The sequence below is a fragment of the Equus quagga genome, chromosome 9 (genome assembly GCF_021613505.1).
Source record: "Equus quagga isolate Etosha38 chromosome 9, UCLA_HA_Equagga_1.0, whole genome shotgun sequence".
Taxonomy (NCBI): Eukaryota; Metazoa; Chordata; class Mammalia; order Perissodactyla; family Equidae; genus Equus; species Equus quagga.
Genome location: NC_060275.1, coordinates 80,382,251 through 80,410,219, shown reverse-complemented (window position 1 = coordinate 80,410,219; position 27,969 = coordinate 80,382,251). Strand labels below are relative to the sequence as shown.

Here is a 27,969-nt window from a genome sequence, read left to right as displayed (position 1 = left end):
ATTTGTTTAATGTAAGTGCTCCCTGCTGGACTAAGCTCTATTTGTTTACTGTAAGTGTTCCCTGCTGGACTAAGCTCTATTTGTTTACTGCAAGTGCTCCCTGCTGGACTAAGCTCTATTTGTTTATGTAAGTGTTCCCTGCTGGACTAAGCTCTATTTGTTTAATGTAAGTGTTCCCTGCTGGACTAAGCTCTATTTGTTTACTCTAAGTGCTCCCTGCTGGACTAAACTCTATGGTGGGAACCAGTGCTGTCTTCTTCACTGCTGAATCCCAAGCACATAGCATAGTGTATACCCTTAGCTAAATAAGGTGTTTTCTCATGCCCCGAAATGCAAAAATTGGGGGCTACTAGCAGGCCTGTGTAGCTTACATGAGAACCAACAAGAACAATAAAGTGTCTTGGAATCATATATACAAAACAATCAAAGGATGTTTTACCCAGAGAAAGTATCTGTTGGATGATGAATAAATAAGTGAAAATGACAGCTATCTTAAAATAGGATAATCATATACAAAAGGTAAGGCTGACAATTCTGAGACATGAGTTAAGCCTACTAATTAGTGAGATGACTAATTAACGTCTTTATTTAATGTTACTGGGCCTCTGTTTGCTCATCCATAAATTAAAGGAGTTGGACCTTTTGGCTTTCAAACATTCTATTTCATTCATGTCTAACTCCAGATATAGAAAGTAGCCCAACAAAGGTGTTATAAGAAGGATCTGAGGACCTAGAACTGTCAAGAAATGAATGAAGTTACCTTACAAGAAATCTAGTAAGAATACTAAGAGATCTAGCAGAGCTTCATACACAGTTGGACTAGATCAGAAGTCGGCAAACTATAACCCCTGGGATAGCCACTATTTATGTAAATAAAGTTTTACTGGAACACAGCCACACCTATTCATTCAAGGATTATCTGAGGCTGCTTTTTCCTGTACAAAGGCAGAGTTGGATAGTTGTCAAATGAACCACAAAGCCTAAAATATTTACTATCTAGCACCTTAAGAAAACATTTGCTGACCCTGGACTACAGTAGTCCCCCCTTATCTGCCAGGGATATGTTCAAAGACTCCCAGTGGATGCCTGAAACCCTGGATAGTACAAACCCTATATATACTGTTTTCTCCTATACATACATAGCTGTGGTAAAGTTTGATTTATAAATTAGGCATAATAAGAGATTAACAAAAATAACTAGTAGTAAAACAGAACAATTATAACAATATACTATAATAAATATACTGTTACTGTACATCTTAGCAAACAGCATGCAATTTTTTTTCTTTCCCTATTAAGTCAAGAACTTTTACCTTTCCACTTAAGGAAGCACTTTAGGCTTTTCTTTGGTATATCCAAATTGCCAGTACCACTACTCTTTTGCCGTTATTGGGGCCATTATTAAGTAAAATAAGGGTTACTTGAACACAAGCACTGTGATACCACAACAGTTGATCTGATAACTGAGAAGGCTAAGTGACTAACTGGCAAGTAGCATACACAGCATGGATACACTGGACAAAGGGATGATTCATGTCCCGAGTGGCATGGAGTGGGATGGCACAATATTTCATCATGCTACTCAGAAGGGTATGTGATTTAAAACTTACGGATTATTTCTGGAATATTCCATTTAATATTTTCAGACTGTAGTAGACCATGGGTAACTGAAACTGCAGAAAGTGGATAAGGGGAGACTACTGTATATAATCTACAAGGTTCATTTCACATTATTATACATTAGAGATGAAAAGAGTTGCATTAAAATGCTCTTACATAGAGAATAGGGATAAAATGGGAAAAAAAGAATGACTAGAGTGAATAGATCAAACATATGATCTTAATTCACCTCCCAGTGATTACTCTAGCTACTTTCTCTAAGCTAGTGCATGGCTCATCTTCCAGTCACTGAAACTTTCTATCCCAAAAATATACAAGATAAAACAGGCATTAAAGATTTAACACGCACCTGCCCTCCTTCACTTTTTGTGCATTCCCTCGACATATGTAGTTTTCAATGTAACCATCACTGCAGTTGATTTTTGACCAATCTGGGTCACAAACATCCAAGAAGTGAGGCCGCAGTCTGCCTATCGAATACTTGGCAATGTCAGTCAAGGACTGACTAGCAGCTGCACCAAATAAAAATGTTCCAATGGCTTTGTAAATAGTGGCTATGTAGTTATTCCTGATAAAGGAATTTGAGTGCAAGAGGTTAAAGTAAACAGACAGGGTTTCTCCAATAATCATCTGAAAAAGAAACAGAAAACAATATGTTAAAGCAGCAACCAGGCATTTTAAACAAAATAAAAAATAGAAAAGAAAATGGTAAATCACAAAACCTGTTTTAAGAACACTCCCTTTTTTCCTTTATAAATGGAGAGCCAACTTACAATACCTAATTCTAAATCACAAAACAAGGTGTCAGATCAATTGTGGATAATGCTTACAAAGCAATGGCTGAGCCAAAATAATTGAAAAGTCTACCTGAAACAAGAAGACCTTATTTCTTTTCTTGTATTCAAACAAACTGAGTTTTAACAAGTGTTTTTTGTTAAATTATGTATCATGAAGGGCAATTATGTATCACGAGGGGCAAAAACCATGCTTTGTTCAAAGAACACAAACTTCCCCAATTAGAACATCCCTTATATAAGTACTTTTATTTGCGAGTCTTCATTTTTATCAAACATTCCTTTGAATCAAAGACATCCATCATATTAAAAAGAGTAAAACAGTTTCAGGGAGTAAAAAGTCTAATATAGAATCTAATATAGAATGTAGTAGTTAGATCTAACATAGGGATCTAACACTGCGGCTGAAGTGTACAGAGGGCAGAGATGAGCTGACAGGGCGCCCCCGTCCTGCCTCTCAGGAGACCTTTAGGCCTGGCTTCCTTAAGAAGTCTCACTGAAAGACCAAACACACACTTGATGCTCTCCTTTCCAAAAAAAACATCTGAAATGACTCTTTCCTCTTTATTTTTCACTGATTTTTGCAAAATTGGAATTAATGCCTCCCCAGATTCTAGTAGAGTGTGTATATGAGCCACGTAAGTAGGCATAAAAAAGGTTTCCAAATACTTTACAAGTTCACAGACCAATACTTTGAGAAATTCAAAAGATACTGAATAACAACATTATAAAAAATTACATTTGCTGATAAAATAAGCCACACTGTAGCTACCTGAGACCACAATAAACACTTAAGAACAGCCTGCTTGCTAATTTACATTGGCGGAATAGAAGTCACAAAGTTTCAATTAAGATACACACTAGTTCCACTGCCTCAGCTTAAATTTAAACAAACAACTTTACAAAGCATTCAAACATTTCCATTTAGTGAGGCTAACTCTCTTCAAGGAGAGCCTTACCACAGGTGAAATAAATGGCTGCCTCCTGAAATGGATTTCAAGAACCTGACCAAAAATTATTTCCTTATCTGACTTCAATGGTTCCTAGAATTCCAATGTCATAACTTTGACAACTAGACTATGAACTCTACAAAAGCAGGAATAAAATTTTAGTTATTGAATAGAAAGGTAGAACCACCACAGGGATCTAAAGCAGGGTAGTGGTCAATAAATTTTAATTGAAGGTGCTGCCTCTTGGGTAAAAGGCAGACATTCTTAGTTGAAACACATTGAGCCCCATTGAAATCTTCTCCTCATCATAGGCCTTAATGGGAATGACAGATGCTTTTCTGGGAACAGGTCTCACAGGAGAGAAAACCACGCGTACTTCTAGGGGTGCTACCCCTCTGCAGTTTGGATCAGGGCTGCTGCCCCACCGCCTCCAATGGCCTTATATAAAGTAAACACTGTCTCCTCACACTGTACGGGGTCCAGGAACTGCCTTAACAGATTAGCAGCAAAAAAGGATCTCTAATGATTCTTTATGAAGTTGATCTTTGATAAATTAAAATATATACCAAGTATATTTATCAACCGCAATTTGAGCAGTCGAACCTTCCACATCTCAGCTGTCAGCTGTTCTTCTTGCGGAAGCACTCATCTATTTTCCAGGACCAGGAACTGATCTGTGTGTCTTCCTGGTCATAATGATCATTGTTTAGGGCCACCAAAACTCTGCTTCTTGCCACTGCTGACTAAAAGTTAGCTCACTAGGAGCACTCTAAGCACTGGGCATGGATTAAAAACTGACCTACAGAAGTAGTGTAAGCTGAAACTTGACCCTTAATACTGGGGAAGGGTGGGGGGACACTAAAGCTGACAAAAGGTAGGTAACTTACATCATTTTTTATTATGTGCTCCATCTTTATTGAGAGAAACAGACAATAGAGAAGTTCTAAATTGATTCTTCTAAATATAGGGATGTGTCTGTGCATTTCACTTACACATGACAGCCATATTTTTATCTTATTTTAATACCTTATCATGCCCTTCAAGCCATTTATGCCAATTCTTAGCCTTTAGTAAAGTCCACACTTAAGCTAACTGTGGCCTAATCATAGAGCTAGAATGACTTATCATGCGTTATTTACTCAGATTCTAAAAATAGGCTAAATTATTAAAGAACTAAAGATAATGTCTGGGGGAGTAAAACAGAATACTTTTAAAAATCAAAGCTAATAATTATCTAAATCAGTGTGATGCAACCATTTAAAACCTATGCACCACAATATTTTCTCACCATCTCCTTTATATCTCCACCAACCAAGATGATTTTATACATCTGTATATTGTCCCTATAGTTACGTGTCTTCCATTCAGGGCCTACCTTCCCAAAAGAATAGTCTAAATAATCACTAGCATACTTTCATTCCTTCCTAAATATCTCTAACTATGTCCATTCCCTTTATTCTACTGAATTTCTCTCAAAAGTTAAAATGGTCTCATCAGCTAAAACAGATTTTTATCAACCGTCATTTACCTTCTCAGTAGTATTTAACATCACTGACCATTTCCACCTTATTGAAGAAAGGCTTCTGAGAAACTATATTAATTCTGGTTCTCTCCCAGGCTCCCTCAAGCACTCACGTATTTGTAGATCATTTGCAAGTCACCTCAAAGGCCTGCTATAAAATCTGAATCATCCTGATTTTAAGATTTAAAGAAATGATTTACTTTCTAGTAAATAAGATTAAATATATACAAGTCTAAGTGTTGCCTGAAAGAAGCTGAGCTAATGAATAAACTTAGGTTATTTTAAATTAGTACATTAACCACTGCCCTAAGCAGTGTGTGTATTTGTTGATACGGTTGATATGAAAACAGTACTTTGATAGCACCTTCACACAGTCTGTTCTTTTTAAAGAAAACTACACTCAATTTACTTGCTGTTTTATTAAATATAAAGATAATTTTCTCACAGGTGATGTTGAAATAGTCAAAATTTCCAAGTTAATGCAATATAAATATGGAGTTTTTGCTGAGTGCCCCGTCGGGCCCTGCACTTGCTGTGTGGGCTTGCACGCCCGCGCAGTGCCCGCACAGTGCCCGCGCAGTGCCCGGCAGCCCCACTGCAGGCCTCTGGTTTGTAGCAGATTTATGTAGTTTTGCTTGTGCAGCATCCTTTTTACTGAGACACAAAGAAAATTGTGTAGAATTGGAAGACAGGTACATTTGTAGCAGTGTCTGAGTACTCAAAGCCTGTCTGAAATCAGCTACTATTTGCAACTAAGAGTCCTCCTAAAAATTTTATATTTAAATAATTAGTAATCTCTCAGAAACAGATATACTTCAAAAAAAAAAAAAAAAAAAGACCCTACTCTTACTCCCTCCTTAATGCAAGAATCACAGGCTTGGCTTTCTTTTAGTAGTAAAAACTTAGTGTAAAGATTTGTTTAGATTAAAGGGATCCACTGATATCTTAAAACGTCACCACACTGTAGGAGAGTCACCAATGTTACTGTGTAACTACTTCTGTTCCATTCCAGCACCTGGGACATGCCAGGCTCCAGGGCAAGCAACGAGGATACGAAGATGAACAAGGCACCCTCTCTGCCTTCAAGGAGCTCACAGTCTCATGAAACAAATACTTGTATGGCAGAGGTTTTCTTTTATTAATTATGCACCACAAATTATGAGTTGATTAACTTTTAGTGTTAATAAGGAGCTGTAATCATTCTTGAATAAGACATTACATTTCTAAAGTAAGAATTTTCTTTTTTTTTTTAATAATAAACTCCAAAACAGACAAGATATATATGCTATTATCATGTTGGCCTATTTCCTGGATGGGACTACATTTTCTGCTTTTAACTAACATAAATCTTGTTTCTAAAGTTACAAGTTATGGAGCATAAAAATACTTAATCTAAGTCATAGTATCTCTGGGTCAAGAGATTATAAATATCATCTAATCCAATCACTTGAAGTCTTCCCTGGAGCAGATTCTCTAATAATTTCTGCCTGAAATCCTAAAAAACAGTTACTACTGTGTTTCAGTACTAGTCAAAATTCTTTTGTGTTCACTACTAATTATACATAGAACTTTAGCTTTTCTCTCCCATTTCTGGCATTATCTAAAAATTCTTTAAAGTAAACATGAGTTAAATGAAGTCTTAACATCAGTTAGCAATTTGTGTTTTCTAGAATTCAGTAACTAGAAAGTAGATACGTACACACAGATTCAACAAATTATAAAAATAATATCCTAAGTATAAAGTATGCTAGAAATATATTGATATTACATTCAACTATTGCATGATTACTGAAACAATAGAAAATTAGAGCTCTAAAAATCACAGTGACTTAGACAAGATTAGCATAAAAACCTACACATATTCAGTAAGGTTCTTCTAATATACACTGTTAATCTTTTGGTCCCACTTAGAATAGCTGATTATCTTGATCAAATAACACTTTCAATTAAAAGTTAAAAAAACACATTGTTTTGGAGGGGTATGCATTCAATCATTAACAGATTAATACAAAATTAAGTCAATTACCCAAAAGTGATAAACTTGGAAAAGTGGATTTAACTTACAACGATAATACTGAATGGAATGATTATTCCACCTAATAACGCATAAGGTATGGTGTCTTCTTTGTAAGGGTACTTGATGGACTCATCATTACAGAATACTCCTCGTTGGAAGGGGGTATGCCTTGAAGTAAGAATTGCAAAAGGCAATCCAGCTAGCAAAAGGAATAAATGAAAATATCATTAAAAAGGAAATATCAAAACTAATTAATGGCAATAATTATCCCAGAGACTGTGTTTAAAAATGCATTTGCCATAAAAATGAAGAGGAGCACATGTAAAAAGGAAATGCAGCAATGCATGCAACAGAGGTCAGACAGATTACAGCTCAGGGGGAAGATCTTTTTCCTACAGGAAACAATGCTTCCAAGTCTTCTATTAACCAATTTAACCAAGAGCACCTTCTTCGTTTTGTTTCTGCCTAAATACACTAAATGGATTTTAGGGGAAAAAAATCTCTTCTCATGCTCTTGTTGTCATTTAATGCACAGGGTTTTCAACACTATTTCCAAACCTATTTGTCACACACTTTGCTTCCAAAAGGAAAACAGCATTTTGACACTCCCCATTTTATCTTTATATTACTACCACATTTAGACAGGTCGTGGTAACTGGCTAAGTTATCAGAGTATCTAAATGAAGCTTTATCCACTCATTTCTGTACTGTCTACAGTAAGTTTAGAGCCGCGGTAAAAAGGAGTCTGAACTTAAACCAAGTTTCTTACGAAAAGATGGACAATGGAGTCAAGCACAAAAGCACCTAAAACACAGCTCTCTCTGTTTTCATCATCAATGTTTTCCCTAAGATCATGTCTCACACTCATCTCCTAAAATGTCTAACATTTGCCTAAATATGTGAACTTCAAGAATTCAGTTCTCCTTTACTGCACTGAACCTGGCATACTGATTAATAGTGCAGCATACTGAGTAGGATTGCTTTGTAAAAGAGAGACAGTCTAGGAAAAACTCTCAACATGAGGTCTGCCTCAAGACTTATCCAAGCATGGAAGATTCTCTCTGTAAGTGACCCATCCTCCCAGCAGTAACACCATAACCACTAAGCTAACATACTCAAGGGAAGTTCAAGTGTTCTTTCTCTGAAGCACCAAGTCTTGATGACCATTTACAGTTCTCATTAACTGCAGTAAAGCCCTACAGGCTGAAGGACAACCAAGCCTTTGCCACTCTACCTGAGTGTATTTACTACAAATATCAAATGTGTTCAATCTACAAGGGCCAAATGAAAAGGAGAAGCACATTCCTAGTTCTTTTATTTATCTTTCTGTTTTTCATTTAGACCCTGAATACGTGAACCAAAGTTTATTTCTTTATGTTAGCCAATTTGCCAATAGTTGTCAACCCATTACAAGTCTTTAAGACGCTCACAGTGTTCCCAAAGCCATACTCCTAGTAAATATTACATTAAAAAATATTTTTTTTAACTAGAGCTAACTTTGCTAATTGACCCTTATACTCCCTCTCTCATTTGAATTCAGACTATCCTCTGATTTACCAAATTGCTTGAATTCAGAGGAATGGGGTGAAATGCTCAATTCTTTAACATAAATACCACAGTAACAGCACGAACCTTTTGCACTGAATCAGCACACATTGTGGAGATGAATACTCAGATCTGTGATTTTAGTTGTTGACTGCCCTACACAGTAAATAAATGCTCATCCTTCAACCAATAACCATACTCTAACCCAATGAGCAAATTTATTTTGTATTTACAAAGAATCACCACTTCTACAATACACTTTACTTGTAAGAACTCCGGACATAACACTGGAAACTTTCGGTGTCTACATTGCATATTTCTGAATTGACTGAATTTTTCAATGAGCATTTCTCTCTTTTGAAGTAAGAAAAGAAATCTAGCACAGAAATTAAATGCACATATGATTAGTATCCAAAACCCAGTAGGCTTTATATCCTTATTCTTAGGAAAAATTCATATTAATAAACCCAAATACGTTGAAAACGGTTTTTAACAAGCATATCCATTAACATTAAGTTGGGTTTTTTTTCTTTGACCATAAAAACTATGTTAGAAATTATTCTTAGATTTATAAAAAAAGTTTGTGGGTATTTTTTAGGATAGGAGGGAAACAAAATAAAATCAGATACAATTACTCCATTTTTTATAATAGGAATATTCAAGGGGGCAAAAAATGAGTAAATCCATTGTACAAGGAATTCTGCTACCAGGAATACAAAGTTGAATAAGGCACAGTACATAATTATAGCAGAGAATAAAGAGAGGTACAAAGATCTATGAAGGTTCAAAAGAAAATGAGAGCTGGTGAGGCTCTAAGTGGTGATATTCAAAAAGCCGGTGGTTACCAGAGTCAGAATCTCAGTAGAAGGGGTCTGGTACAGAGATAGAGATTTGGGGACACAAAAGATCTCTGAAGCCAAGAAGTAAAAGAAATTGTGCAGGATGGATATGAAGTGAAAAGAAGTGGAGGGTGAGGCACAGGGAATGAGCAGAGGAAGAAGACCCACTGAAGCAGATTTGGTGGGCTGAGGGAAAGTCAGGAGAGAATAGTGTCACTGAGGTCAAGAGCAGAGATAGCATCCCAGGAGGTGGTGATTGGTCCACAGTGTCCAGTGGGTTTTCAATTGCCAGACTTAGTAAAAGTGGTTTTAATAAGGAAGAAAGGGTAGAAATTAGACCATAAGAAATTATAAGAAAATGAGCATGAATCTACTACAAATGTATACTATTCTTTTGAGAGTTTGAATGAAGAGACTGTATCACAGAAGGCTCAGAAATATTTTTAAATTATAGTAATATCTAACATTTGCAACCTCTCATCTGAGCCCATGAGATGTATCACATCAGTCATTACCCAAAGCCATTTCATTTTCTCACATCAACTAAACCTGAATGTAGACCCCCCAGAAGGGGAACGGAGAGGGAAACCAAACCACTGGTGGTTCAGTGACTCACTTAAGGCTCAAAAAGATGAGACAGTCCAGATTCCTGCTCTGAAAATTTTGGACTTGGAACAAAGACTGAGTCAGAGCTGGCAAACAGCACCGGGCCACGTACAACAAAGACTGGCTGAAGAACAGGCTGAAGACAAAGGAGGTCTGCAAAGAAAACAGAAGTGACTAGCCAGATCCCTACGAGTAAGAAATAGAGAAAGCAGCTTTGGTTCCCCATTGCCAAAAGGCCTCACTGATCTTGCTGTTGTGGGGTTGTGAGAGTGCCTCATATCCTTTCACTAAAAACTAATTTTACTTAAGCTAGTTAGAAAGGGATTCCACTCCTTGCAACCAACGGAGCCATAACTAGAACAATTACAACCATTCCCCTTTGAGAGCATGTAGGTCATTACTAACATTTCGATTAACATACAAATGTCAAAGTGAATCCAAATACCAATCCTTGTTTGCATTTCTAATTATTTCCTTAGAATATAATTTTTGGGGGAATTATAGGCCAAAGGACATAAACGTTAAGGTCCCCAACAAACTGCTCCAGAAAGGTTATTTTACACCACCAATTTACTCTACCAGCCACAGTGTACAAAAGCATGGAGAAATACAAAAATTTAAGAAAACATATCTGATGCTATCTTCTATATCTACTATAGATTTCAAGGCAAAAGTTAAGGGTCCCATTAACTCTTTCATCAGTTTAAATTAAACACCCTTTTCCCTTTTACCTGAAAGATTACATTTCTAAAACAATCCCTTTTCATCATTTGTCAAATGACTACATTTATCAATGTTTCTCCTAATACTTCAATTTAAAAAATTCATTTTCATTCCCTTTTTTTAAACAATTTTATTGAGGTATAACTTACATGCCATAAAATTCATCCACTCTAAGTATATAATACAGTGATTTTGGTAAATGTATAGAGTTGTGCAACCATCACCACAATCTAGTTCCAGAACATTTTCATTACCCAAAAAATTCCCATGAGCCCATCTGCATTCAATCTTTGCTCCCACCGCCAGCTCCAGGCAATCACTCATCTGTTTTCCATCTCTACATAGATTTGTCTTTTCTGAATATTTCATATAAATGGAACCATACAATATGTGGTATTTTATAAGTGACTTCTATCACTTAGCATAATGCTTTTAAGGTTCACCCATGCATTTAAGGTTCATAGCATGCATTTTGTTCCTTTTTATTGCTAAATAGTATCCTATTGCATCTATATACATACTACATTTGGTTTATCCATTCACCAGTTAATGGACATTTAGGTTGTTTCCGGTCTTTATGACTAATGCCACTAGAAACATTCATGTACAAGTCTTTGTGTGGACATACATTTTCATTTCTAATGAGTAGACACCTAGGAGTGAATGGTCAGGTCATATGGTTAAGTTTATATTTAACCTTTTAGGAAAGTGCCAAACTGTTTTGCAAAGTGGCTGCACCACTTTACATTCCCACATTCTGCTTTTTAACATGCTCCAGTGGCTAGTCATAATAGCCCATTTAAGAATTGGATTTCTTGCACAGTAAACTCATACTCACAAATAAATATAGCCTTCTACCAGTGAACATTTATAACAGTTCAAAAGAGAGCATGTTATGATACTGTAACTCATCAGTTCTACAAACTAAATACCACAAGAAAATTTCTCCATCCTTTATCAGCGACAGGAAAAGACAACATAAGAACATGGTCACACAACATCTTTAAGTTCCTCTTGCATGAATACTCAAGATCTTGAAACCATAATACAAATACTAACAACCGAGTTAGTTAGAAAGATTGGTGGTGAGTTGTCCAGAAAAACTGAGAAACTGTAGTTAAAAACTTTTTTACATATGAAGGAAATTCTTCTAATAGTGAAAACTACACAAATGCCTCCACAAAATAATGGTTTAAAGTTCTCCCATGGTGTAGCACAGATTGGTATTTTGGTCCATTTTATTGCAGAATAGTATTCCATTATATGGATATAAAACATATCAGATGCCCAGGAGAGAGCAACATGTAACCACAGAGTCCACAGCAGCAAATCATTAAGGGACACACTTCCTCAGGGCTAACAGCAGTAAGCAACAGCCTGAGAAATCCTGACCCAAAGATGTCAGGCACCTCGAGATTGTTTCAGGGTCAAGTACCACACCTCAATAGCCTGGAAGGTGAAAAGACCCCACTGGCAGAACAAAAGACCCCATCAAAAAGTGAGGATGATGTCCATTTATGAAATATGTCAGAGATCACATTCTTCTCTTAATGCCCGAACAAGAAGGGAAGGATATAGAGAGAGACCAGAAATCTAAAGAATGCAAAGGTACAGGCTATACTGTAGAATAATGGGTCTATTATTATTTTTGCAAGCTGACCATACCCCTAGGCTAAATGGATATGTGAGGTGTGTGTGTATTTAGTCTACCTTCTTTATTAGGTCCTTTGTTTATTTACCAATGGGGAAAATTCCAAGTAGGAAAAAGTCAATTTTGAAAATACAAGCTGTCAAAAGATGCTTGTGAGTACCTAAAATACAATCATATTTAATAAGATAGTAAAAAGAATATGCCAATGCCTTATTTCTTTTCCTTCTGCTTATATTTAAGAGAATGAAACTGTGATGACTATTCAAGAGAATTCGTGAAGTTACTTTACCCCATTCATGCATGAACTGAAGTGCACTAGGGTACATGGGAGTACATGATAAAATGTAGTTCAGGAAACAGAAGGACTGAATAAGAAAGAAAAATAATTACTGAACTATACCAAAAAACAAGAGCCAAGAAGAGAGAACTAAGATCATGAATACTGTATAACCGAAAAGATACCTGGACCACTACTTTCCTTTATTACCTAAAACATAATTTTTTTTTTATTGCTGTAAACAAGAGCAGTTACCTTATACATAATGTATTCTCACGTTACACAGAGTGCTTATCTGAGTATATTTCATTAATATTAATCTCTATTAGAGGCAGGGTTTTAAAAAACTAAAAAATAATTCTTTTCAACCTGCATTAACAAATTATAACTAAAATAACCTAAGCTAGAACTTTTTCATTTTTGTAAACTCTATCACCATCTCTTAAAGGAAAACTTTGAAACAGTTTAATATTAACTACATTTGAACACAATTCAGTATAGAGACCAAAAGGTTAAGAAACTTCACCTATAATAGAACTCTTAAGAATTCAGGAAACTCAAGGAATATGTAAAAACAATCGTTATTTTTGTCAACATTAAGGCACATTATAATTCAACTAGAGAAAGTAAGATCTCAGTCCTGAGTATCATTTCTTTAATAAAGAAGTAATCATTCAATTCAGTTCAATGATCAACTGAGTTCCTACTACTCTGTACAAGGCACAAGATCGAGTGGGGGTAGGGATCACAGGTATGCCATAAGTCCTATAGTGGTCAAATCCTGGATTTGTTTTGAAAGTAGAGTCAAGAGTATTTGCTGATGGATGGATTGAATATGAATGTGAGAAAAGAGGAGTCAACAATGACCTAAAGGTTTTCCATTTGAGAGACCAGAAGATTAAAGTTGCATTAACTGAGATGGGGAAGGCTGAAGACTGAATAGGGACAAGGGATAGATCCAAGAGTTCATACTTGGATGCATCAAATTTGAGGTGCCTATTAGCAGGGATATCAACTAGGCAGTTGGAAATAAAGTCCACTGGGGGAGAAGTCCAGGATGAAGATAGAAATTTAGCATAGAGGTGGTTTTAGAGCCACGAAACTGGATGAGATCACCATGGAGCGAGTAGGGAGAAGAAAAGAAGACCCAAGGACTGATCCCAGGAGTACTCCAAAATTAAAAGACCAGGAAGAAGAGAAGGAATGTGCAAAGCAGAATGAGAAAAAGCAGCCAGTAAGATAGAATTAAAACCAAGAGAGTGTAGAAAATCCCAAAAAACTTATTCCAGACTCCTAGAACTAATAAGTGTGTGCAGCAAGGTGCTAGGATGTAACGTCAACACACAAAAATCAATCATATTTCTATATAGTAGTATAAACAATTGGAAACCAAAATTAAAAGCACAATATCATTTATAATAGTTCAAAATATTGAAATACTTAGGCATAAACCTAACAAAATATGTATCGGATCTGTATGCTGAAAACTACAAAACACTGATAAACGACATCAAAGACCTAAATAAATGGAAAGAGATACCATCTTCACGGATTGGAAGATTTAATGGTAAAGATGTCAATTCTCCTCCAAATTGATCTGCAGCTTTAATACAATTCTTATCAAAATTCCAGCTAGATTTTTTTGTAGACACTGATTCTAAAATTTATGTGAAAAAGCAAGGGAACTAGACAGCTAAAACAATTTTGAAAAAGAATAATGAAGTTGAAGGAGTCACACTCCTTGAATCTTTTTGAGAAAATGTAGCTATACTTTATGTTTTCCCCCTACTCAACTGTAAGCTACTCAATACATTTTTGTTTTTATTGCCCAATATATAGATAGCTACAGTAATCAAGACTGTGCGGTATAAGAGGAAGGAAGGACACAAACATCAATGGAACAAGAATAGAATCCAGAAAAAGTGCAGCCAGCTAACTTTTTTTTTTTTAACAAAGGTACAAAAGCAATTCAATGGAGAAAGGAGAGTCTTCTCAGCAAATGATGTTGGAACAACTGATCATTCATACATACACACACAGAAAAAATGAACCTCGACCTAAGCCTCACACTTTATACAAAACTTAACACAAAATAGATCATACAGATAAGTGTAATTTAGAAAACATTTAAAGAAAAGCCTTTGCAATAGGGTTAGGTGAAGAATTCTTAGACATTACACCAAAAGCACAGTCTATAAAAGAAAAAAAACCCAATAAACTTGATTCATCCCAGTTTCAAATCCCAGCTTTGTCATTTACTAGATATTGGACCTGGGGCAAATTACTTCTCTTAGCAAAAATTTTATCATCTATAATTAACTAATTAAATGAATATATAAATAAATATCTAATTACAAAATGAGCAAAAGACTTGAACATACATTTCACCAAAGAGGATACACTGATAGTAAGCAAGCACATGAAAAGATGTTCAACATCAGTAGCCATTACAGAAAAGCAAATTAAGGTCCTAATGAGATATCACTACACACCTAATTAGAATGGCTAAAACAAAAAATACTAGTATTGGGGCCCGTCCACTGGTGCAGCGGTTAAGTTTACACTTTCCACTTCAGTGGCCTGGGGATCGCCGGTTTGGATCCAAGGTGCAGACCTAGGCACTGCTGGTCAAGCCATGCTGTAGGTAGGCGTCCCACATATAAAGCAGAGGAAGAGGAGCATGGATGTTAGCTCAGGGCCGGTCTTCCTCAGCAAAAAGCGGAGGATTGGCAGCAGATGTTAGCTCAGGGCTAATCTTCCTCAAAAAAAAAAAAATACTAGTGTTGGTGAAGATGCAGAACACTCGACCCCTTATACATTGCTAGTGAGAATACAAAATGGTAATAGACACTCTGGAAAACAGTTTGGCAGTTTCTTATGAATTTAAACAAACATTTAGCAAAAGATCCAGCAATCTTACTACTGGGTATCTACTCCAAAAAAATGGAAACTTATGTTCACCCAAAAACTTGTAGACACATGTTCATAGAGCTTTACTTGTAACAGTCAAAAACTGGAAATAACCAAGATGCCCCTCAATAGACAATGGATAAATAAACTGTGATACATCCATATAAAGGGATACTACTCAACAATTAAAAAAATAACACACTATTGATACACTCAACAACTTGGATAGATCTCAAAGGCATAACTCTAAGTAAAAAAAAAAAAGCAAATTTCATAAGGATATATACTGTATGAATCCATTTATATAACATACTTGACCGAATTACAGTGATGGAGAATACATCAGTGATTGCCAAGGGTAAGGGTTTGGGTTTGGGTTTGGGGGAGGGTGTGACTATCAGGAGATAATATGAGGAAGTTTCCCAAGAATGATGAATAGTTTTGAACCCTCATTGTGGTAATGGTTACACAAACCAGCACATATGATAAATTTCATAGAATTATGCACACACAAAAAAAGATTGCAAGTAAAACTGGTGAAATCTGAATAAGGTCTGTATTTTCGTTAATAACTATCATAGTACTGTATTTTATAACCATTATAACTACATAATTATTACAACTATCATCATACTCCTGTACTTTAGTTAATAGGTAAATAATAATTTTGTCATAGTTATGTAAGACGTTTCATTGGGGGATGTTGGGTAAAGGGTACATAGTAACTCTGAACTATTTTTGCAACTTCTATGTGAGTCTAAAGTTATTTCAAAATAAAACATTTTTTAAATGTTTTTAAAATGCTGCTGATAGATCAAATAAGATGAAGACCACTGGATTTAACAACTTGATTTTTAACACGTTGCTGGCGACTGACAGAACTGTTTCCATGAAGATGGTGATTAGAGAATAGAATGCTTAAAATTCAGATTACGGAGGGGTTCATTACCGAGGTTTGTTATGGAGTGTATTTATCAGAAATGTCATCAACTAAGATATAACCACAGGAAATAAATGGCTGAGACAGACAAAGGACAGGAGCTTTGAGGTATAAAAGAAAAGGGAACTGAGAATTTCTTAATAAATTTAGGGAGGTGGAGGATCACCTTATTCTTGAAAGATTCCCAAGGAGGCTACTAAACCACATCAAGTAAAACAAGCAACCAAGCATCCTTATAGAGTTGCTGTGAGGTCCAGAGAAAAGCTAATAAGCACTAAATAAGTAGTAAAGATAGAAAAGAGCAGGGAAAGAAATATAGGCAAAGCATTTCACTCCTATTAAAAGGTGAATGATTGGCAGTGCCCTTCTCCAAAGTACAATACGAGAGAGGTTTGTTATACGTACTGGAGCTAAATCAATGAACTCTGTTCTTAAGAACAAAGACAAACTTCAAGATAGGTGCGATGTTTGCATCAACAAAACAAACCCTTTTCCCATCATGGCTTCTGATAAATGGAAAAGCATCCTTTTTATAGTTAGAAAAATAAATATGAACAGATTAAGTGACTTGTATAAAGTTACACTGAACTTTAGGAGTGAAGCTAAGAAAGAGATTCAAATTCAAATTTTCACTCTTAAAGAGTCTAGATCAGGATTCAGAAATTCTTCCAGCAGATACAGGCAAGCTAGGTTGCACTGTTCTCTTTGATGACTGCTATCACACTAACCCATTTCCCACCACTCTTTCCTAATCCAATCTTCACCACCTAGACTCACATTGATAACTTTCAACCAAAACAAAAGAGCTTACAGGACTTATCCACATCCATCAAAACAGACCCACTCTATACTGAGGACAATAACGAACGTCAAAAAGAATGTGAACAACACAATAAGGCAGACTTGCTGGGGTTAAAATCCCAACTCGGCCTCTTGGTAGGTGTAAAAGAGAAATACCTACCAACCTCAGAGAGTTGTTACGAGCAGAGAAAGAATCTCTAACACAGTAGTAATTCATACACAATAGACACTCAACAAATAATAGAACAAAACACAGCCTTCCATTTACCATACATGGCAAAAATTCTAAACCAAACAATGAGCATCCAAATTATAACATTTTCAAAGAGAATAATCAAAATTCTATAGTAAACAAAATGAGTGCCTTCCCAGTCACTCTTTTCGTCTCCTTGCCCAACGATATTAATACTGGGTCCCACAGAACAGAGTTCCACACTGGAAACAGGTGTCTACCGCTAAAATTAAACAAGAATATACTCCCTCAAGTTACAGAGAAACTAATTTGACAGGAATCTCATTTTTTCTCTCAAATTTTGATAGCTTCTAAAAGGACACTTTCAGGTATATTAGAAGATTAATACTCAAGTAGAAAAATGTATCTGATTGGAGTGACGTCAGCGACATGATGGAGTGAGCTCACCCAGGACTCTCTCCCCTGCAAATTACAACCAAAAGGAGCACCTGCATTCCAACCAAAAATATCCTACTGATACAGAAATCATCAGAGACCCACAGCAGCCAAATGACAGAAGGCGGAGAAGCTGGAGTCTCCCTGGGAGGAGCTGGAACGGGGTAAGAGAGAACTTCACTCCCTCCCCTACAGACAGGGATCGCTGCGCAGGTGAAGGAAGGAGCAGGGGAGGGGCCGCACATCCACGGATAGTCTAGGACTCCCACAGACCCAAGCAGCAGAAACCCTCTAATGGGGGAAAGCTTTCGTGTGTGGGGAGCCCATCAAGCCAACGCCCCAGGAAACCAGAGAGTGAGAGCTGATCAGAATACCAGTCTGCGCACCAGAGAAAGTGCCCCTCATCCCCCAACCCACGCTTTGCCCCGCCATTGCAGCTGAAGGCGGAGGGCTCAGAAGGCATGGCTCTCAACACCCATCTAGTGGTGACAGGCTATAACTGCAACCGAATAATAGCATTATGCACAAAAACCACTCCTCTACCATCCAGCAATTTATAAAAGCTCCAGACCAGAAGGAAAACAATAAAAACAGAGAAGTATGTCCTGAGGACGTGGAAATAGGTAAACTAAGTGACAATGAATTCAGAATAGCTATCATCAAAAAACTCAGTGACATAAAGGGAACTATAGAGAAACAAGTCAACGAGTTCTGGAGTTACTTCACAAAAGAGATTGAAACTATAAAGAAGAAGAAAATCAGAAATACTAGAGATGCAAAATACAATGGATCAGATAAAACAGAATACAGACTCCCTGAATACCCATGTAGACACCATAGAGGAGCAAATTAGCATAATCTAAGATAAACAGGTTGAACGGCTCGACAGAGGAAGAAAGAGAACTAAGAATTTAAAAAACTGAAGAAAATCTCAGAGAAATAGCCCACTCAATGAGAAAATGCAATTTAAGAATCATCGGAATTCCTGAGGGTGTGGAAAAGGAAAATGGAGCACAAAGTGTGCTCAATGACATAATAGCAGAGAACTCCCCAAATCTAGGGACTGAGAGAGAAATGTGTGTGGAGGAAGCTTTCAGATCTTCTAGATTTGTCAATGTTAAAAGACTACTCCAAGGCATATAGTAGTAAAAATGGCAAAAATGAATGACAAAGAAAGAATAATCAGGGCAACAAGGCAGAAGAAAATAACCTACAAAGGAACTCCTATCAGACTTTCAGCGGATTTCTCTACAGAAACCTTACAAGCTAGGAGACACTGGAATGACATATTCAAAACTTTAAAAGATAAAAATCTTCAGCCAAGAATACTCTATCCAGCAAAAATATCCTTCAGATGTGAGGCAGAAATTAAAGCTTTTCCAGCCAAAGAAAAGCTCAGGGACTTCATAGCCACAAGACCACCCCTACAAGAAATCCTCAAGAAGGCCCTCATACCTGTACAAAGAAAAAAAGGGAAAAAGGGGTCACAAAATACAGAGTAGGGAGACACACAGATAGAACCAGAATAGGATAGCAAATATTCAACTATAGCATTAGGATAAAGGGAAGGAAATCACCAAAGCAAAGACAATCTTAGCACTCTAACAACGAACTCACAACACAAGTTGGAATAAGAGATGAAAATAATAATTTAGGAGGGGAGGAGGAAAAGGACTGAATCAGTTTAGGCTAAGGAAGTAAGAGGCCACCAGAAAATGGAGTATGTTATGCACAAGATTCTGAATACAAACTGCAGGGTAGCCACTAAACTAAAAAACAGAACAGAGACACAAAACATAAATAAGGAACAAGCTAAAAAACCCAGCATAAGAAATTGCAGAAGTCAACAGGTAGGCTAAAGTGAAACAAACAGGAAGTGAAACAAAAGAAACACAGGAAAACAGGAAATGAGCAACAGAAGGACAGCATTAAGCCCTCATGCATCAATAATCACCCTCAATGTAAATGGACTGAACTCTCCAATAAAAAGACACAGAGTGGCAAGATGGATTAAAGAACAAGATCCAACAATCTGCTGCTTCCAGGAAACACACCTCAGCTCCAAGGACAGACACAGGCTCAGAGTGAAGGGGTGGAAGACGATAATCCAAGCTAATGGCAAACAAAATAAAGCAAGTGTCCAATACTTACATCTGACAAAGTAGATTTCAACATAAGGCAGGTAAAGAGCTACATAGAGGGTCAGTATATAATGATCAAAGGGACACTACATCAAGAAGAAATAAGGCTTATAAATATCTATGCACCCAACACAGGAGCACCAAAGTGCATACAGCAACTATTAACAAACCTAAAAGAAGATATTAAAAATAACCCAAGGGGCTGGCCCCGTGGCCGAGTGGTTAAGTTCGCGTGCTCCGCTGAGGGGGCCCACTGTTTTGTCGGTTCGAATCCTGGGCGCGGACATGGCACTGCTCATCAAACCACGCTGAGGCAGCGTCCCACATGCCACAACTAGAAGGACCCACAACAAAGAATATACAGCTGGGTACTGGGGGGCTTTGGGGAGAAAAAGGAAAAAAAAATAAAATCTTTAAAAAAATAAATAACAAAATAATAATAGAGGACCTCAACACCCAACTCACATCATTGGACAGATCATCCAGACAGAAAATCAACCAGGAAACGGTGGAATTAAATGAAAAGCTAAAACAGTTGGACTTAATAGACATATATGGAACACTCCATCCAAAAACAGCAGAATACACATTCTTCTCAAGTGCACATGGAACATTCTCAAGGATAGACCATATGTTGGGAAACAAGGCAAGCCCCTATAAATTTAAAAAAATTGAAATAATAACAAGCATCTTCTCTGATCATAATGCTATAAAGCTAGAAATTAATTACAAGAAAAAAGCTGAGAAAGGGACAAAGATATGGAGACTGAACAATATGCTATTGAACAAGCAATGGATCTTGAAGAAATTACGGAAGAAAAATCAAAAAATATCTGGAGACAAATGAAAATGATAACATGCCAGGCCAACTCATATGGGATACAGCAAAAGCTGTATTAAGAGGGAAATTCATTGCAATACAAGTACATATTAACAAACAAGAAAAATCCCAAATAAGCAATCTCAAATTATACCTAACTGAATTAGAGAAAGAAGAAAAAACAAAGCCCAAAGCCAGCAGAAGGAGAGAAATAATAAAAATCAGAGCAGAAATAAAGGCTATTGAAACAAAAAAGGCAATAGAAAGGATCAATGAAACAAAAAGCTGGTTCTTTGAGAATATAAATAAAATTGACAAACCCCTAGCCAGAATTACAAAGAAAAAAAGAGAGAAAGTTCAAATAAAATCAGAAATGCAAGAGAATAATAACAACAGACTGCAGAAATACAACAGATTGTAAGAGAATACTATGAAAAACTATATGCCAACAAAATGGATAACCTGGAGGAAATGGATAAATTCTTAGACTTTTACAATATCCCAAAGCTAAGTCAAGAAAAAGCAGACAGTCTGAACAGACCAATCACAAGGAAGGAGATTGAAACAGCAATCAAAAGCATCCCAAAGAATAAAACCCCAGGACCAGACAGCTTTCCTGGGGAATTCTACCAAACTTTCAAAGAGGATTTAATACCTATCCTTTTCAAGGTATTCCAAAAAATTAGGGAAGATGGAACACTTCCTAACACAGTCTACGAGGCCAAGATCACGCTGATACCAAAGCCTGAAAAGGACAGCACGAAAAAGGAGAACTACAGGCCAATATCACTGATGAACATAGATGCAAAAATTCTCAACAAAATTCTGGCAACTCGAACTCAGCAATACACCTAAAGGATCATACTTCATGATCAAGTGGGATTCATAGTAGGGACTCAGGGATGGTTCAACATCCACAAATCAACCAACGTGATACACCACATCAACAAACTGAGGAATAAAAACCACACGATCATCTCAATAGATGCAGAGAAAGCATTTGACAAGATCCAACAGCCATTTATGATAAAAACTCTGAACAAAATGGGGACAGAAGGAAATTACCTCAACATAATAAAGGCCATATATGACAAACCCACAGCCAACATCATACTCAATGGGCAAAAACTGAGCGCCATCCCCCTGAAAACAGGAAAGAGACAAGGATGTCCTCTATCATCACTCTTATTCAACATAGTACTGGAGGTTTTAGCCAGAGCAATTAGGCAAGAGAAAGGAATAAAAGGAATCCAAATAGGGAGGGAAGAAGTGAAACTCTCACTGTTTGCCAATGACATGATCTTATATATAGACAACCCCAGAGAATCCATTGGAAAACTTTTAGAAATAATCAACAACTCCAGCAAAGTTGCAGGATATAAAATAAATTTACATAAATCAGTAGCATTTCTATACTCGAATAACAAACTAACAGAAAAAGAACTCAAGAACACAATACCATTCACAATCACAACAAAAAGAATAAAATACCTTGGGATGAACTTAACTAAGGAAGTGAAAGACCTTTATGACAAAAACTACAAGGCTTTTCTGAAAGCAATGAATGATGACATAAAGAGATGGAAACACATTCCATGTACTGGATTGGAAGAATAAACATAGTTAAAATGTCCATTCTACCTAAAGCAATCTACAGATTCAATGCCATCCCAATCAGAATCCCAATGACATTCTTTACATAAATAGAACAAAGAATCCTAAAATTCATATGGGGCAACAAAAGACCCCGAATTGCTAAAGCAATCCTGAGAAAAAAGAACAAAGCTGCAGGCATCACAATCCCTGACTTCAAAACATACTACAAAGCTACAGTAATCAAAACATCATGGTACTGGTACAAAAACAGGTGCACAGATCAATGGAACAGAATTGAAAGCCCAGAGATAAAACCACACATCTACGGACAGCTAATCTTCGACAAAGGAGCTGAGGGCATACAATGGAGAAAAGAAAGTCTTTTCAACAAATGGTGCTGGGAAAACTGGAAAGCCACATGTAAAAGAATGAAAATTGACCATTCTTTTTCACCATTCACAAAAATAAACTCAAAATGGATCAAAGACCTAAAGCTGAGACCTGAAACCATAAGGCTTCTAGAGGAAAATGTAGGCAGTACACTTTTTGACATCAGTATTAAAAGGATCTTTTCGGACACCATATCTTCTCAGACAAGGGAAACAACACAAAGAATAAACAAATGAGACTTCATCAGACTAAAGAGCTTCTTCAAGGCAAAGGAAAATAGGATTGAAACAAAAAACCACCCACTAACTAGGAAAAAATATTTGCAAGCCATATATCCGACTAAGGGTTAATATCCATAATATATAAAGAACTCACACAACTCAACAACAAAAAAATCAAACAACCCGGTTAAAAAATGGGTAGGAGACATGAACAGACATTTCTCCAAAGAAGATATACGGATGGCCAATAGGCACATGAAAAGATGTTCATCATCTCTGTTCATCAGAGAAATGCAAATCAAAACCACACTAAGATATCACCTTGCACCCATTAGAATGACAAAAATAACCAAAACAAATAGTAACAAATGTTGGAGAGGTTGTGGACAAAAAGGAACCTTCATACACTGTTGGTGGGAATGCAAACTGGTGCAGCCACTATGGAAAACAGTATGAAGATTCCTCAAAAAATTAAAAATAGAACTACCATACGATCCAGCCATCCCACTACTGGGTATCTATCCAAAGAGCTTTAAATCAGCAATTCCAAAAGTCCCATGCACCCCAATGTTCATTGCAGCATTATTTACAATAGCCAAGACGTGGAAGCAACCTAAGTGCCCATCAACCGAAGATTGGATAAAGAAGCTGTGATATACACAATCGAATACTACTCAGCCAGAAAAAAGAACAAAATCGTCCCATTTGCAACAACATCGATGGACTTTGAGGGTATTATGTTAAGTGAAATAAGCCAGATAGAGAAGGACAATCTCTGTATGACTCTACTCATATGAGGAATTTGAAAATGCAGACAAAGAGAACAGATTAGTGGCTACCGGGAGAAAGGTGGGGTGGTGGGTGGGCACAAAGGGTGAAGGGGTGCACCTACAACACGACTGACAAACAATAATGTACAACTGAAATTTCACAAGATTGTAACCTACCATTAACTCAATAAAAATTAAATTTAAAAAATGTATCTGATTGAACACATTTGCATATTTAACTAAACACATGATTGGTGCATTGTGCTTTAAAACTCCCACTGAGAAAATCAGTGAACCACTAGTCCATTCTCCCCACTCTTACTGCCCTGCCAGTGACCCCTGCTTACATTCCCCCTAGATAGAATAAGATCCCAGATTGGATCTCCCCCATCCCCACCCAGCCCTTTAAGCCAAGACAGCCGTTGGAAAGTCATTTAATGACTAAAAAGATTCCTCACTGCTGCTACTTACCCTGGTGCGAGAGAGGCAGCAACTGGGGAATTGCCTTCTGCGAGCAGCTTGCCCTAGTATCAGGCTCTGAACTGATGCTGACTGTTCAGAGTCCAAAAACAGATGGAAAAACACAAAAAGTTTCCTTGCCACAAGTAAAACAAAATTCCATTTCTTGATGTTAGAAAGACAGGTTCATGACAAAGCAGTAAAGTGCCATTTTTAAGAAAGACACTATCTCATTCTTATTCTAAATATGAAAGATTAAAGATAACTGACAAAAACGGTGGAGAATTTTTTTAATTCTTATTTAAAGATGAAGCCCAAAGGAATTTGGCTACAATAGAATATTAAATGATTTTCCAGAAAGCCAGATATGCGACAAGTTATTTGTAGCTAAAGGGAAAGTGTTTCATGAGTGGCTTCTTTCCAGGACACTACTTCTGCTCACACTTCACAATTACTGAATAAGGTGATATTCAAAATCGCTGTACTGCATTGGACATGTTTATTCTTCATGGCTTGCATCACCAATCCTGCACTCCAATCACAAATGAGTTAGTTTCACACAAGAAGTTCTAAGCTTATGCTTTTAACCTTAGGTCTTGCTCCTCAACAAAAACTAAATTTGGGATTTTCAAGTATTTGTTTAAAGTAACCACATAAGATGACTAAGAAACTAAATAATTTAAAATCAGCTCTCATTCAAAGGCCCATAATCCCTTATTCTAAGACCCAAAGCCCTCAAAATCCTAGTTCTTTTGTAACATTTGGTGCCAAAACCCAACCCGAACTTATCTAATGGCAAAACTTAGCCTGAACAAATGAAGGAACCACCCTAGCCTTTACCTACCCCAGTTAGACTAGTCATATTTCACTGTATAAATATTAATGTGTTGATTATGAGGTACTGTCCTAGACCTTGCTGAGGGTGTTACATAAGGTATATGAATCATATAACCTTTCAAAAATTCAAAAAGTTCTGGCTTCAAGAGTTTTGGATGATGGACTATGAACCTGTATCTAGATAAAGTCTTTACTATTAAAAGACGCTTCTAAATTCAACCTATTATTTTTCAGAGAGCCAAAACATTTTTAATGTATTAAAGATCTATTGCATAATAAAACTTGAAACAGTAATGGTCCCTTAGATAAAATGCACTAAATATATCCCACACATATATTTTCTTAATTATAGGACTGTAAGTGCCACAAGATTTCAGTTCCTGTTTGTTTTTTTTTTCCATTATAAAAATACAGAAAACTTGCACTGAATTTGTAAGTACTATCATGTTTTCTAAATTTAAGTCTTCACTAGATTATTAAGTCTTATAAAGTAAAAGTTTATTCTATTTATTAAACTATCAACCAATTTTGCACTCCTTTTCTTTGGTAAGAACGAATTATCTCAAGTCAAAACAAATACTCTTATGAGTTAACAAATAGATAAATACTATGAATCGCAGCCCTGAAATTTTACTTTTTATATCTTATCAGATAATCCAATTCCTAGCAATAAATATTCACTAACTGGGAGGATAATCATTTGTAGCAATCATTACTAATAGTATATAGCCAAAGAACACTGACATTTTACCAAACTTTATGAGCAAATTTTTTAACATTTTTTTAAACACTGATACACTTTATTTCTTAAAGCAGTTTTGGTTTATAAAAAAACTGAGGAGAAAGTAAAAGATACACTCCCTCTCTACAACCACCACGCTTAATTTCCTCTATTATAAACATCTTTCATTGGTGTGGTACATTTGTTATAATTGACAAACCAATATTGATACATTATTATTAACTAAACTCCACAGTTCACATTGGGGTTCATTCTTCATGTTACACAGTTCTATGAGTTTTGACAAATACATAATATCATGCATCCACCATTACATCATCATCCAGAATAATTTCACTACCCTAAAAATCCTCCAACTACTCACTCCTCTTCTGTCCTCTCCCCAAACCCTGGCAACCACTGGTCTTTTTACTGTCTCCCTAGTTTTGCCTTTTCCAGAATGTCATATAGTTGAAATCACAGAGTATGTAGCCTTTTCAGCTTGGCTTCTTTCACTTAGCAATATGCATTTAAGGTTCTTCCATGTCTTTCTATGCTAGATAGATCATTTCTTTTTAGCACTGAATAATATTCCATCGTATGGATATACCACAGTTTATCCATTCACCTATTACAGGATATCTCTGTTGCTTCCAAATTTTGGCAATTATGAATAAAGCTGTTAAAAACATCTGTGTACTGGTTTTTGTGTGGACATAAGTTTTTTACTCATTTCGGTAAACACCTAGGAGCAGGACTACTAGATCGTATAGTAAGACTATGTTTAGTTTTGTAAGAAACTGCCAAACTGCCTTCCAAAGTGGCTGTATCATTTTACATTTCCACCAGCAATGAATGAGAACTTCTGTTGCTCCACGTCCTCACCAGCATTTGGTGTCATCAGTGTTTTGAATTTCACCCATTCTAATAGGTGTGTAGTGCTATCTCACCAGTTTTAATTTACAATTCCCTAATGAAATGATATTGCACATCTTTTCATATGCTTATTTGCCATCTATACATCATCTTTGGTAAGGTGTCTATCTGTTCAGATCTTTTCCCCACTTTTTGACTGTGGTGTTTGTTTTCTTATAGTTGAGTTGTAAGAGTTCTTTGTATATTTTGGATACAAATCCCTTATCAGATATGTGTTTTATAAATATTTTTCCCCAGTCTATTGCTATACACAGATCAAAAGTTTTTAATTTTAATGAAGTCCAACTTATCAATTATTTCTTTCATGGACCATGCTTTTGGTGTTGTTATCTAAAAACTCACTGCCAAATTCAAGGTGCAAATTTATTTTTTGATTACAAAAAATTGTCAAAGAAACAACATCTTGAGTTCAACCAATTTCTAAGGACCAAAAAGGTGAAGTACACAACATGCCCAGCTAGAGTTTTCAAAATAGTATTTATAAAAGATAAAAATAAATTCACAAAATATTCACACAAATGCCTTCACTTCACTTTTATCTAAAGTATGACAGATGACACTCCCAAAATAAGTCATACTGAGATACTCTGCTTTCAAACTCTTTGGTCCACAACAGAAAAATACAGATATCATCATGTTAATATTTTCATATATTCAGATGAAAGGTTGGTAAAAAGAAAAAAAAAAGATTTGTCCTGTTTTACGAAAGGTTATGAATTAATGGAAAGGAGATAAATTTGACCTTTTTCATGTATTTTAAAATAACTGCATAATAATCTCATTATATCCATCAAAAATATATTTAGCCATTTTGCCAATTCAATGTTTAACAAATTAAAAAATTATATCACTTCTGCTTGAAAAGGGAGGGGGGGGATGTAACTCTGATTGCAAGTTTAGATCGTAAGAAGGCAATTGCTGGTGGTAGGCAAAATGAACATCTTAATTTCAATTGTCTTCTTATCACATATAATTCACTGATGAAGCTCATTTAGTAGAATTAAGAGCTTTCAGGGCTTCTCAAAAATGAGTTACCATCTAGGAATAATATTTAACCCATTCAAATCTTGCAGATTTCTCAAGACATATGCAATAGAAAAGTCAGAAGATAATTTCTACTAATTTAGTAGACCTGTACTCGGTGTGTGAACCAACAGCTCTTAACTACTTAATCTTAGCAAAGGCATTCCATAACATGCCCTGAAACTATTTTTAAGACGACTTTATGACCAGCAATTTTTCCCAATGAATCCCC

At 36.2% G+C, this 27,969-nt stretch overlaps 1 protein-coding gene across 2 annotated transcripts in view; it reads right to left on the bottom strand.

The window, feature by feature from the left end:
* The window catches only part of PLPP1 (phospholipid phosphatase 1), a 95,206-nt gene that overhangs the window by 27,345 nt on the left and 39,892 nt on the right, over positions 1–27,969 (bottom strand). Inside the window, exons 2-3 of one of the 2 annotated variants that reach the window (XM_046671060.1) lie at positions 6,951–7,102; positions 1,970–2,250 (exon numbers count right to left, since the gene is read on the bottom strand). In XM_046671060.1, coding sequence (XP_046527016.1) covers positions 1,970–2,250; positions 6,951–7,102 — 433 coding nt within the window. The remainder of the gene's footprint in view (positions 1–1,969; positions 2,251–6,950; positions 7,103–27,969) is intronic. The other variant, XM_046671059.1, reaches the window with a different exon arrangement.